Raw genomic sequence first — 14,849 nt, forward strand, 5'->3', positions numbered from 1 at the left:
TTTGTGCTTTTTTGTAAAAGCATTGCTTTCCCCAGAGAAACTCTCCTACAAAACATTTGCATTTTCTTGCAAAAGCATTGTGTTCCCCAGAAACTCTTCGTTCTTTCACAAAATTATAGCGTTTCCCAGGGAAACTCTGCTTTTCTTCGCAACATTGTTGCGTTTCCCTGAGAAACCTTGCGTTCACTTGTAAAAGTGCTGAAATGTAGTTTTTTCCATTTACCTCATATTTCTAGAGATTCACGATACAAAATTTCTCTGCCGATACCAATAGCTGATTATTCAGAATGATATCTGCTGATACTGATATAGATAGTTTGATTTTCTTGAGGAACAAAAATCTCTACCAACTAATGCTGCAAACTATTTAGAGAACCCTCTCATTTGGTACAACCTATACTATAATATTAGAGGTTAAAATTAATAACAGAGCCCAGTATTATATTCAAATGCTATTTATTTTCACATTTATTATACTTTGTTATATATTATATGTTTGTATACTAAATTGCCCATAAGGTATTTTTCATAAACACTTTTTTTTGAAAATTTATGCAAGCATACATATACAGTATAATTAAAAAGCTCCTCTCAAGTGTTTTTATTGCTTACTAACAAACTGTGAACACTGGATAACTTTCCAGAGGTAAATGCAATGTTAAGTGACATTGTTCACAGGCGTGTTTATTGGCGTGTTTCTGCGGTTGAAACACAGATTGAGGAATTACATAACATGATACATCTCAGTTAGTTGTACTGTATCTTTTAACATACCTTCTGATGTTCATGCATGTTTTTTCATGCTGTAACTTGTATTAAAGTGAAATAGATGCCTCGTGCTCCACGCTGCAGCTTGAACTGAGGTTGGTGTTGACTTTTTTTTTTTAAACATTTTTGCTACCTTTTGATTGACAAGATATAATCGGCCCTGATCATCGGCTGTTTTTAAACAATCGGCCAATGGCTGATAGTGAAAATAATTGCTTTTATCAGCCGATACCGAATATTGGCCGATATATCAGTGCATTTTTAATTATTTCCCTCGCAAAAGTATAGAAAGAATGCAAAAGCATTGAGATATAAATTTTCCTACCATCTAAATTTTTTTCTCCCATCACCATGTCCCTGCTTGATATTAGGTGATATATAGTGTGGGAATCATCATTGTGGGAGAAATGAATGAAGTTGAAAGCAGGACACTTTTATGACCGATTTCAAGAATCTCAAAAAGAACACTTAATGAGGATGAATGCAAAAATCTATCAACAAAATAATACAGATTAATAAAGAAAGTCCAGCAATTGCATGCCACAAATTGGACAAAGTCATCACAATGACATCTGGGACACTGGGACAAAATGTCAAAGGTGAAAGACAGAGACACACTCTGTGAATTTGCTTCGAGAATACGCTATTCTCCTGGCAGATTGCAGAAACGGCTGACGCTCACAGGAAGAGCTCCATCCAAATTGGCCTCTGATGACATTGGGGACACTTTGGTTAACTTTTGCCTAACACGAAATGAAGGTCACCGTTTGCGTCAACAGAATCAGATTGCTGAATGTGTGCTTTGGAGCAGCTAGTGCCCTGCCAATGTGCCACCTGGTCTCTTCATTAACAACCTCATTACGCTGCATTTCATTAGGCAGCAATAAATAAACAGTCAATGCATTCCCACCTGAACCTAGATGGATGCTACAAGCCCATGAAATTGCTCAACAAGCTCTAGTTATAAACACTGACTGTGGAGTTGGTAATGTGCAAAACTTTTAATCAACTAGTGTGAGTAGCCCGACTGGAAGTTGATTAACTGGTCTTCAGGAAGCCCTGAATAAGGATAATAAGGCTGATTTGGGTAGGCTGATCAGACACATAGGGACAGTAGCTTAGGACATGTTCTTGTGTTCAAAAACAACAAGAGTGGACAACCGAATGGAACAGAAGATAGGGGTCCCAAGATGAGTTTTGAAAAAGTTACCCTTTTTTATTTTTTTACACAAATTCTTTAATCATTTATTCACTTTATGCCCCAGATGTATGACTTTCTTTCTTTAGACACAAAAAAGTTAAGAAAAACAATCCATCTCTGTGAGTCCATATAATGCAAGTGTAAGGATCCCCCAAAGTTGAAACTTCAAAAACCACACAAAGTAAATATGACAGAAAGCCATATGACCCCAGTTGATAAATTAAGGAGTATGCCTTAAAAAACACACACACAATGTTAATGACACAAAATGCTCCAAATACAGCGCATGTTGTGATGCAACATCAAAAGATGTCTATCTGTATGTTTATGACTGTACAATAGCTGTGGTTAATTAAAGCTGCCAGTAATTCAAAAAAAGAGAAGGTATTTAAAAGCAACAGTCCCAACAGCTGTCCAGCTCAAGAGTTTCACACAGAACATCTATGGACATTTTACTTAACCATTTACTAAGACCAAAGGTTATTTAAACTATTCACTATATAAGTAGAAATTCTCCATATTGTTGTCTTATGTGAGGTTCACTGTATGTCACTTTATTCAGGTTGTTCAGAAAGTTTTGTTTAATAAGGAATGTGGGAATTTGTGAAAGGCAGCCTTTCTGTCTGAATAAAACCAGCTGAAAGAGCCTGTATGGGCCATCTCATGCCTGCACTTACAGGCCAAACGACCAAGAAGGCCTTCAACTATTGCAGAGCCACAAACAAGGTAAAAAATAAACTCTTCCTGGATTCAGTAACTGTCCTACATGCTGTGACAGCACAGATAGGAAGTTGTGTTTAAGAATACCATGTTGTGATTCATCTGTCTTGCGTATACTGGAAAAGCGAGTTTTTAGAGAGCAACACTCTGATGCTGGTCAGCTGAGTGGCACACCCTTTAAACTTCTAGAATATAATTAAGAAAAGAAACAAGCCTGGCTAAAGAACTCTGCCAAGTTATACGGAAACGTTTTTTTTTTTTTTTAATCCTTTAGAGTGTCCAATCCTGCTCCTGGAGGTCCACCTTCCTGCAGAGTTTAGCTCAAACAAACCAGGCTGGAAGTTTCTAGTGATACTGAAGGCTTTGATTAGCTGGTTCAAGAGTGTTTAATTAGGGTTAATGCTAAATTCTGCAGGAATGTGGCCCTCCAGGAACAGGATTGGATACCCCTGCTTTAAAATAATAGAAAAGAAATTAGGTTAAAAGATGAAAATTATCTGGTCACCATTTGATCAAAGTTTACAGACTGAAATTCCATGAATGTTGTGGCGCGTCACCACACTAAGATGTAATCTGCGGGCTTGGCAAATTATTGAGTAGTGAAGATCTGGCTAAGCTAGTTTCACAGGTTCACTTTAACCCTCATTAGGTCACTGCCCTCATTCTAAACTGGGTTCAGTGATTTAACTGCCCATTGGTTACAAGGTAAAAAATCCTTCATAAGCTATCTCTCAATGCAACAGCAACATAAGTGAAAAAGATTGTGCGGGCTGTTAAGAGCTTCTTTTATGGGGGGTTGAAGAGATGAGATGCACCGAATGACCTTTTACTGAAATCTGATTTGAGACCAATATTACTACATGTTAGTATAGGGATACTGAGCAAGATACTTTTAAAATTACATGCAGCACTTAGCTTTAAAAACCTCTCCATGAGTCAATGATATCCAGATTACCACATCCATTCACAAGTTACTCAGTAACTCACAACATTTACTTCCCTGAAGTGTAATAATAAATCGTTCCCTCACTGGTTTGATAGTCCCTCTGTTCATCATCACATTCCCATTTTATATGTCTTTTTGCTTGATGCCCATATCAAAATATATAGCCACGGTTTCCATCTCTGCTTCTAATAACTGAATATTTAACATTGTGAAAGACCTGAAATAGATAATTTACAATAACAAATAATAAAAAAATAAAAAAACACACAATAACCAAGTATGCCTGTACAATTATAGGTAAAGTAAAAGTGGACAAAAAATCATTAGAAATAATCAAGCAAATAAACAGATTGTTTTTGGTTAAACAGTTTGTTTGGCTGGAGTTAATGACTTTTAAAAACACACATCAATATGAAATGAACACTGAATTTATGTTCCAGGTCTTTAGGTCCAAAATGTATAATCTCATAGTCCATAATTTTTCATAAAATGTAATCCCCTTCGTCTTTTCATTACTGAGACTATTATCCAAGAGTTTTCAATAGAGCTCAAGTCGTGATGTTAATTTTTCAGATAAACCACAGGCTCATTTATCATTTCCAGTGGGGTTTTGTAACAGCAGTTTTCAAATTATACAGTATAGATACATTAAGTAAAATAAGGTCTGGTTAATATTATTTTAAGTGATTTTCCCGCTTTGCTTTACTGTTTTGTTTTTTGCCAGTTCCGTTTATGTTTGGTACTTGAAACGGACATACAACTTTGATTTGTCTGATTTGTCAAGTACATAAACTTCTTTTGGTATTTCAACACAATCTCATGGTAATTCTTAATTTTACATTTGGGTAACAACTAGTGACCAAAATCATATGAATCTCATTTGTTGTTTTTTGTATGATTGAGACAAAATCACCACCTCGCAAAATAGCTATGTTTTTTACTGTGAGACAGTGTATTTTGAGATTGGGTCTTTTCCATGTGTTGGGTATTTGTAGTCCTTATGTGGCAAAATAGGTCTTGTTAAAGCTTAGAAGCGTGGCTATACAGATAATATAGGCATATGACCATCACTTAACAAGTGCTTTTAACTCTTTCCCCGCCAGAGTTCTTGAAAAAAAGTTGCCATCCACCTCCAGCATTTTTGATCATTTTCACAAAGGTTTCATGAAAATCACATATTAACTATTTAAACTGACAAAAGTCTGAGTTGACTGACACAGGTGTCACATTACTGTAGGAGATCTGAGTGAGAAATTGATGACGACTAAATCCGTTAACATGCTTTACATGCATGACAATCATCAGGACACTTGTTAGACAGTGATTCACAGGTCTTGATTTACTTTCGAGATCTGAATTGCAAAAATGTTGCCCACAGAAACCAATGTTAGAATATGCTAGCAATGTTGCACTCCTTCCTGTGTGTGTGAAGGCTTCAACTCTTGAAACCATAGAGTTGTGCAACACAGCTTGGGATTGAACACTGCAATGAAATATGAACCTGTCTCTGAAGATTACCGCAGCACCATCTGTGCATTGGGACGGCCAACGGCTCGACTGATTGATGATACCCCTTAAGGAGGAAAGAGAGCAGGGGACCTCACACTCACACTCACAGACACACACAGACACACAAACACACACACACACACACACACACACACACACACACACACACACACACACACACACACACACACACACACACACACACACACACACACACACACACACACACACACACACACACACTCTCTCTCTCTCTCTCTCTCTCTCTCAAATCCATCCACTCTCTATTTGCCTTACACTAGCCAATTTCTCTGGCAAATACCTCCACAGGTCCCACTTCACACATTTATCACCCTCCTATGGCTGTTAGCGAGTCTGAGGATCCCTGTGGAATCAAGATACACACTCCGTCCGAACATATACTGTATGCACTCTACCTGACATCATATTAAATGACACTGCGCCACACATTGAATCCAGGCCACACACATTGACCCCCAGGGACTTAACCATGATAAAATTGATTTCATCGATTTGAAAAGATGACATCGCGACAGGCCTCTTTAAGATCAAAGTAGACCACCATGTTGTGCACAAGCCATGCAGAGTTTATCAGGGTTGAAATGGGTGAATCTGATGAAAGACTTTTGCACTGTTACATTGTAATGATAAAAATGTGTGAAAAGCTTGTAACAAAAATTGACCTTCCCTGACTTAGTTGTCTATGAAAGTCTTTAGACTGATTTTTCTATGAAGGATTCCGGTAATTTTTACCGAGAAAATTCAAAAGATGTGACGTTTACACACACTGGCACATGAAACAAATGCTTATACAAGGTTCAGGATAATGCAGAAAGAGCTATTCTGTACAGTAATGTCAATGTGTCATGCAAAGAAAAGGGATTAATTCAAACTATAGTCTCACAGAGCCAGATCTATATAGTCTCTAATCATAATCAAACTATCATAACTGTGCAATTTTAATCACCTCATCTGTCGACATGATGCCGGTGAATGATAGACCTTGTGCAAACATCCACATCGCAATGATCAGATGCTTTCTTATCTGCTGTTTTCTCACCGCTGTCATTTTTGTTGTGTGTTTATTTCGTTATTGAGAGAAAAGCTTGCAGCACATATTTAAATATTCATCTAAACGCCGCTCTCAGCAGCGTGGACGCAGTTCACTTAACGGCCACCGGTGTCGCTAATAACTCGTTTTTTTTTAATTCTACATATAGCCCCTTTAAATAAAATATTATCGTTTTTGCATTTCAGTAATGAGAATAAGATTTGTATTATTATGGTAATGATATTTGTGCTTAATTGCAAAGCACTTATTGCTTAATGCAATAAACAAAATCTCAATGGTCCTTAATTTTGATTTGGGGTGAAATATGACTTGAGAGGCTTCATGAGCATAAGACAGCAGAAGTAAGAACGAAAAATTGTACATTGCCAAACACTGATGTTTTAAACGTATCAGAGGTCAACATATGCTCACACATTACAAGCTTTCTAAAGATTGTCAATTGGCATTTATGTTAAACGCAGACTCAAAAGTCAAAAGCTAGCCAACTCAACAGGAAGATTTTCAGATGTCGCTTCAAAAGCACAATACGGTCTTGTCATCTGAAATCATGGCATTGTTGGGAGTGCAACTAAAGCCAGGCTTAACACGCCATTTCATTACAGCTATCAAACAGTCAGCTCATGTGAGTGTTTAGGGTGGTGATCACATTGATTTCTTTTTGTAAGCCCTTCCGCAGCACGAGAAAACAAAGACCATCAGCAAATCCAAAATCCATACACCCGACCTACTGTAAAAGCAATTAACACCAGACCTTCACTCAAGGCCACACTCACATGTGATACTGTTGTTTTATTGATCTGAGGTGATTCAAGTAAGTACTACAGGGGTAATTAGTTACATCTTTAGTAATAGTGTTAGATCGAAACACTAGCTTACAGTTAACTTTTAAGTAATATAATCATTCACATTAGTTTGCAAGTTTGCTCCTCTAGTTTCATATTACTTACAGAACTTAAAACTAAAGTGTCGGGAAACGATTGATGTACGGTGGCCGAGAGAGCTCAATGCGCTGCAACTGAAGAAAACACATGCAAATAGAAAAACACCCACTAATTAAGAAAATAGTTTTACAACACATGTGTGCTCCAAATACTCACAACACAACCAAATACAGAAATGCACCGCAAAAGTTCACAACACAACCAAATACAGAAACGCACTGCAAAAGTTCACAGCACAACCAAATACAGAAACGCGGCGCAAAAGTTCACAACACAACCAAATACAGAAACGCACTGCAAAAGTTCACAGCACAACCAAATACAGAAACGCGGCGCAAAAGTTCACAACACAACCAAATACAGAAACGCACTGCAAATACTCACAACACAACCAAATACAGAAACGCACTGCAAAAGTTCACAGCACAACCAAATACAGAAACGCGGCGCAAAAGTTCACAACACAACCAAATACAGAAACGCACTGCAAATACTCACAACACAACCAAATACAGAAACGCACTGCAAAAGTTCACAGCACAACCAAATACAGAAACGCGGCGCAAAAGTTCACAACACAACCAAATACAGAAACGCACTGCAAATACTCACAACACAACCAAATACAGAAACGCACTGCAAAAGTTCACAGCACAACCAAATACAGAAACGCGCCGCAAAAGTTCACAACACAAAACAAAATACAGAAACGCGCTGTAAATAGCACAGAACACAACGGAAATGTTTCCAGGGGAGCCAAATAAGTGAAGAAGCCGGCTGGGACGTGCTTATTGCTCGTGGGCATCCCTATGCCCTACTCCCTTCGAAGAACCGTTGAAGTGGGGACTCGTGACACTTGTGTGCCATTATGTAGCCGTTTGGAACACACTTGGTGAAGGGAGCAACGAAAGACAATGTAATTTCCTCATTATTTTCACCTGGGATATTCCCATGACAACGCAGCATGGTGTCCATCAGCTGAATAGCTGTTAATAAGACAGAAATGTCTTATTATTCTTATTATTTCTTATTAAATTTCTTATTATTATATACATTTTATTCAAAAAAGATTTTAAAATATGCGTTACCTGTATGTGAGTTGCCGTCTCGTCTGTGGACCCTGCAATACCTAACATTTCTTACGAAACTTATTTAAACATAACATGACAAAATTTGTGTAACTGATGTATCGAATAATATCTTACCCTCATGTTCTTTTTCTCTATCTTTTTTTAAAAAAAAAATTTATATTAGTAATCATTGTTAACTCTTCTTTTCTCATTTATATTCTGATGACATTGAACATATTGTATACAAAGTTATGTCATAAACATGTAATCTCTGTATGTTTTGTAAAAAAAGTTTTAAAAAAAGTTAAAAAAATAAAATACAAAAGTAGACTGAGCAATAAGCATGTCCCAGCCGGGTTCGTCACTTATTGGGCTCCCCTGGAAACATTTCTGTTGTGGTCTGTGTTATTTGCGGTGCGTTTCTGTATTTGGTTGTGTTATGAACTTTTGCGGTGCGTTTCTGTATTTGGTTGTGTTATGAACTTTTGCGGTGCGTTTCTGTATTTGGTTGTGTTATGAACTTTTGCGGTGCGTTTCTGTATTTGGTTGTGTTGTGAGTATTTGGAGCACATGTGTTGTAAAACTGATGAAGATGCTTTGCGGGTGTTTTTCTATTTGCATGCGTTTTCTTCAGTTGCAGCGCGTTGAGCTCTCTAGGCCACCGCATTGATGCCTATAATGCTAATGCTAGTATTAGTTAAATAGCTCTTTATAATCAAGCCTTCCATTCTGTTCTAAGTGTTATTAACTTCAAATGAGCATCTTAAAACTTCATACCTCAGATTAATGAGCAATACTGTTAAAACCCCACATGAAATTCAGTTTTCTCCCCTGTGTTTACACATATTTCAAATTGAAACAGGAAGTTGACAGGAAATATTGTTTTGAAAAGCTAATACACTTTAGTTTATGCTGCAGTCATGAGCCATGAGTTATTGCTTGTAATTGACATCAGAGGCATGTGGAATTTATAATTTAGGGGGAGGGGCATTCCATATAGAAATGCCTGAAACTTCATATAGAAAACCAGTTGGGTAATATTCACAGATTGAAATCAGATGTTTGCTAATTAAGATAGTAGCATGTGTGGGAATCCCAATATGGTGGCGCAGTAACGTCATTACCCCTCTTGTTCTAGACAGAATTTGATTGAAGAAAAAAATGGACACACCCACTAGTGCAAGATGAGTCATCAGAATTTTTGGTTTGTTTTTCCTGGAAGACAAAAGGTCCTTGTACACGTCACCGAGTCCGAACTTTTCGCAGGTTAAAAAATAAATAAAACCTCACGTTGTGTCAATCACATTTACACACTGTCTCTGAAACTTTCGCCCGAAATAAAAAAAATTCGTCACCGAGTCCGAACTCGAAATAAAAAAATTCGGATCAGGTTCAATTTTCTGCGTTTTTCGCATCTGTAGCAGGCATTTTGACAAATCAGAGCCCCTGTACAAGCGAACACCAAAATCCAGAACTGTTCATTTTTAGGATGACAAATACGAAGAAATGCATACAAAAATGTAGGACTCAGTGTGCAAGGCCCTAAAGACTTAAATGTGTACTTTTTAAGAGAGTACTAATATATGCATGGCCTCAAAGCTAAAAGATATGCACTGAAAGACACAAAACTCCATTTCATTGTGGTGTTTTAACAGTAATGGTGGCAAAAATGGTTTACTCACCATTGAGTCCGTTGGGGATGCTCCTGTGATGATGTGGAGCAGAGAGATCATCCATCGATCGTCTTATGGTGCCGACCTTGGTTTCTACAGTCTTGTGTATATGATTAAGATGATGGTCTGGGCTTCCAGCACTTCCACCGCTGGAGGTGCTGCTCCCATCACCAACATCTCTGACGGTTCCTGAACCTCCATTTAAGTTGCTCAGACTGGACTGGCTGTCAATAGAACTCCTTGATCCCGCTCCATTCCTGTCTTCATCCAACATTAGAATGATTTCCTTTAGTTCTGCATTCTCCCGAAGAATGTTCTCCTGGTTGACCTCCAGGTCCTTGAGTTTCTGCTGATAGGTGCTCACCTCCTTCCACACGGAGCTCGCCGTATACCTGCCAAACCTCTGCCATTCCCGAGACAGCTTCTTACCTTTCTGCCGATCGTCGTCGAGAAAGCAGCAGAGTTCCCTGAGCTCCTGGTTATCGTCTTGCAGTTTCTGGTTGACATCCTTTAGATTACGGATCTCATGGAGGTGCACCTGCAGTCTGCGGTTGATGTCCTTCATCATGTTCCCATGTTCCAGCATCAGGCTCATCTTCTCGCCATCAACCCTTCTCAGTCTCTTAATCAAGTCTTCTTTGCTCCATCGGATCAGTTCATCATCAGAGATCTTACTCAGGTCATCGTTAGGAGAGTGTTTTGCCATCATGACTCTTACAGGGGAACAGTCTCAGGGTGAAATATTCAACATAGATCTAACATAATGCTGTTTCAATCCCACCAGAAAAGCACAAAACGCATTAAAAACCAAAATGATTAATATAATGTTCAAGGGAATCCCTTTGAAAAATTGCAAGACTGTGCATAAACTGATTTGTATTCCAGAGAAATTTATTTTTCAAACTATCACCTTTATTAACGCCTCACTCACCACTAACTTTGTAATCATGCATAATTTTAAATATCCTAAAATGTGCACGATATATAAATCCACGGGCATCGTTTTAAATAAAACGCGGTTTTCCTCAAGAAAAAAAATCCTTTAGGCACGAAAGATCTTAGAGGTATCAAGAGCAATATTTAAAAATAATAATAACTATAAACACAGCCTTCATTAAAAAAAAACATGCCTGCATTCACGTTAAAATGAATCGGAAGCTTCAGAGCTCCGATCAAAATAGGTTTGTAGTTTAGCTCCTCACGTGTGTCGATGTTCAGGGTCTATATCGGGTTCTTCCTCTGAACTGGTGTGTGAAGAAATAATTCGAGCGGATCTGAGCAGGTTCAGGGATGAGAGGCAAAAAGCAGGATCTGCCCTCTTAAAGAGACAGAGCCTACATTCCCAAACTCTTATAAAGAAACACAAGCGGGATTATTTTTATTCTATTTATTAGGTATAAGTAAAAGGAAAGAATAAATTATGGAACTTTCAAGCCAATAATAAGACCATTTTATATTTGGTTAGCATATGTATCGTGGCTGCCAGATAGCCTATTTATCAGTCAAAGAAAGTCAAGTTTGACTTACTTTTCCTCTAAAATGTGAAAAATGTCATTGAACAGACAAACCGATAAAAATGTATACTTAAATGTGATTTGGATGAAAGTGTCTGTCAGGTGTAGAAATATGGCATAACAATCACACACTGCAAAAAAAAAAAAAAAAAAAAAAAAAAAAAAACTGGTCTCACATAAAATCAGATCCACTTGGTCATATCAGATCTCTATTTTAGGACATTTGAGATTTTTTTTTAATTTTTATCTAGGCATTTATTCACATTTCTGTTTGGGTCAAGCTTTCATTTACTCAAAAAATATATTTTCCTACCTTATCACCCCATTTATTCAACAAATATTTATTATTAGGCCTATTAGTTAAGTCACCTTTATTTATATAGCGCTTTTTACAATACAAATTGTTTCAAAGCAGCTTTATCATTCATATAAACATATTAGTGTTGGAAAATAGCATTCACTACAATGAATGACTAAATTGAAAACGGTCCAGATGTTAGTGCAGAACGTGATTGAGGAGTTTTGTTGGTGAACTTCGCCATCTAGTGGCCAAATATTATATTTCCATCCGGGTACTACTTACAGTCTGTTACAGGCTACGAAACCATCGGCGAACAATCTGTAAAAAGTATTTTTTTTCGGTTGATAAGTCACACACATTTTTTCCTCTTTATCCTTTCTCTCTTTTTTAAAAAAAAGTACTTGTATACCTTAATGATTAATCTCAATCTCATTTAATTATGATCTTTTATGTAAAAAGGTGGTAAATCGGCAAATGTGGTAAATTTATATTTTGCCACATCACTTAGCTAAAAAAAGAAGAAAAAAAATTGCGCACTACCAAGTAAAACATTTCATGGTTATGGTCAAATACAGTTTTTTCCGCCTGATTACCACAGCTGGCTCCATAGCTCAGTGGTTAGAGCACTGGTCTTGTAAACCAGGGGTCGCGAGTTCGATCCTCGCTGGGGCCTGAAATAGCACTGCTTTTTCTTTCGACACGTTTATAATAAATGATTGTTGTACTTCAAAAACAAGTGTTACTGTTTCACATAATACAAAGAAGAAATATTGTTCTTCAAAAGAAAAAAGACCCCACATAAATCAGCTTTTATGTTTTTGATTCACTGTTTAATCTGTTTGGCAAAGTAGTAGCCTGACAGGCCTATACAATGTGTAATGAGACCATTTTAAAATCTGATAAAGAAAATGTTTTAGGATTTTGCTGATAATATAATTTATAATAAAAAAGTATTAAATCAGCAAAACAAGCATTTTTCACCAGTGGTTTCATTAGTTACTATTGTGTTTATAAAGTGTTCATATTAATCAACTATAAATGTACAAATTGTAGTCTGTTACTTATTACAAATTACATGACAAAAATCATAGTTAATACGTAATCTATTACATTCACTGATCTATATAGAATGTCATTCTATATAGATCAGTGATTACATTACACATTTTATTAAATGATATCAGAGAACCGTGAACATGCAAATCTGTTTTTAATCTAGATCTAGAACACTTTCAATATATATATTGCCCTGTAAAAGTGTTGCGTTTATAATTTGTTCAGTGTATATATGTGCTTCAGTCAAAGATGAGCAGAGAAATCTGGGCTGTAGAATTAACGGCACATTGCTGGCAACCAGCTGCCAGTAGATTATCATTATTTTACAACACAATTTTTTATAGTTATATATATACTATATATATATATAGTTGATTACATGATTCATGATAACATATTTACACAATGGCAGTAAATTACTCATAATTCACTGATTCTACCAAATTTTTTAATTAATTATTTTTAATCTTTTAATTTTATATATATATATATATATATAATTAAAAATGAAAAGATTAAAAATAATTAATTAAAAAATTAGGTAGAATCAGTGAATTATGAGTAATTTACTGCCATTGTGTGAGTAATATGTTATCATGAATCATGTAATCAACAGAAAAGTAACTGTAGTCTGATTATATTTTAATCCAAAAGTAATATAATGCAATTACAAGTACTTCATTTTGGAATCTGATTACATAAACCAGATTACATGTAATCAGTTACCATCCAGATTTAAAATGTAAGATTTAAAAATCACCATAATGAAGGATTACGAAAATGATATAAAACCAAATCAATTAAAAGTGCGGATAAAGTATCATAGATGAATAGCCTGTTTCAAATTCTGTGCTTTGGTTAATGTTTGAATAATTCAAGACCATGTTTGCCGAGTAGACACAAGTACACAAGAGTTGAAGCAAAACAAGTGCCATAAACGTGTCCTAGCATGGTTTAATGTTGCAGATCACTCCACTCATGGGCCGTAGAGTTCCAGTGTCTTTAATGCTGAAAGACTGTCCAGGAACCAGGCTGAACTCAAATCTCTGAAGCAGTTTGGCAAGCACAACTTTAGCCTCCATCTGAATGTAGAAATACGCAGAGTTGTTATGATCACAGCAAATTTGGCACTTGGAAAGCAATTGAGCAAATGTGTGTTTGTGTTTCATCACCTGTGAAAAGACCTGCCCTAGACAGGTTCGAGGACCAAGTGCAAATGGGTAGTAGCAGTAATAAGGCCTTTCAGATAAGAACACAATTTGATATCAGCAGATTTCATGCTATAATGTTTATATAACATCCTCATAAAACCCATTCACAGCTTGTCCTCATAATGACTTACTTGGGGGCATTCACATCAAATCTCTCAGGATCAAACTTCAACGGATCTTTGAAAAACTTTTCCAGTCTTTGAGAGACATACGAACTAAACTGTATGGAAAAAGGTGAAAATGGTTCAAAATAGTCATGTACCAATATACAATTAAAAAAGTAAAATTAATTATGCCATTGTTCGAATTGATTGGAATTATTAAAATAGAATTAAGTCACAATGTACTTACTTACATAATTTACCTTTTGTTCCAGTAATGCAGTAGCCTATGCTGTTCTTTCTTTTTCAGACCATAAAAGGAGAAATTTAAGAAAAAAGTCCTACTCGGTTTCATCCACAAAATGGCAGTGAAATGCGACCAGCAATCAAGCTTTTTTAAAAATGACACGAAAATACCACAGAATAATCCCATGCAACGTGTCATATATCTCACGTGTTCTGAAGGGTTTATCATAGGGTTTGGCAGAAGTGAACGTGTAACTTCTTGTTGCGACGAACATAACGGAAATATTCACCTCAGAGAAGAAGGTACATGTATTGTATTTCATGTCACATATTTCTAACCCTTTTAAGTCCGCCTGTAGTCAAAATCAAGCTTTTAATGTTGTTTATAGGTCTATTTGGCGTTTTAATATGCTTTAAGACAAACCATGTACAAATTCGAAAGTCAACACCATTGCTGAGCATTTTCTCTTTAAAACTGCAATGAACCAAAGACAGGCTC

General features: G+C 36.5%; 1 protein-coding gene and 1 non-coding gene across 2 annotated transcripts in view; one reads left to right on the forward strand and one right to left on the reverse strand.

Annotated features, from left to right (window-relative positions):
- Nucleotides 1–14,849, reverse strand: part of LOC143728964 (cholesterol 24-hydroxylase-like) — a 69,768-nt gene that overhangs the window by 41,651 nt on the left and 13,268 nt on the right. Inside the window, exons 13-16 of the mRNA XM_077219917.1 lie at nt 14,135–14,223; nt 13,965–14,031; nt 13,739–13,874; nt 9,931–10,650 (exon numbers count right to left, since the gene is read on the reverse strand). Of these exons, the coding sequence (XP_077076032.1) occupies nt 9,931–10,650; nt 13,739–13,874; nt 13,965–14,031; nt 14,135–14,223 (1,012 nt within the window). The remainder of the gene's footprint in view (nt 1–9,930; nt 10,651–13,738; nt 13,875–13,964; nt 14,032–14,134; nt 14,224–14,849) is intronic.
- Nucleotides 12,337–12,409, forward strand: trnat-ugu (transfer RNA threonine (anticodon UGU)). The gene has a single exon. It is a non-coding gene; the product is annotated as a tRNA-Thr (tRNA).

The sequence above is a fragment of the Siphateles boraxobius genome, unplaced genomic scaffold, assembly GCF_051911475.1.
Source record: "Siphateles boraxobius isolate OS27281-9 unplaced genomic scaffold, OSU_SipBor_1 8, whole genome shotgun sequence".
NCBI lineage: Eukaryota > Metazoa > Chordata > Actinopteri > Cypriniformes > Leuciscidae > Siphateles > Siphateles boraxobius.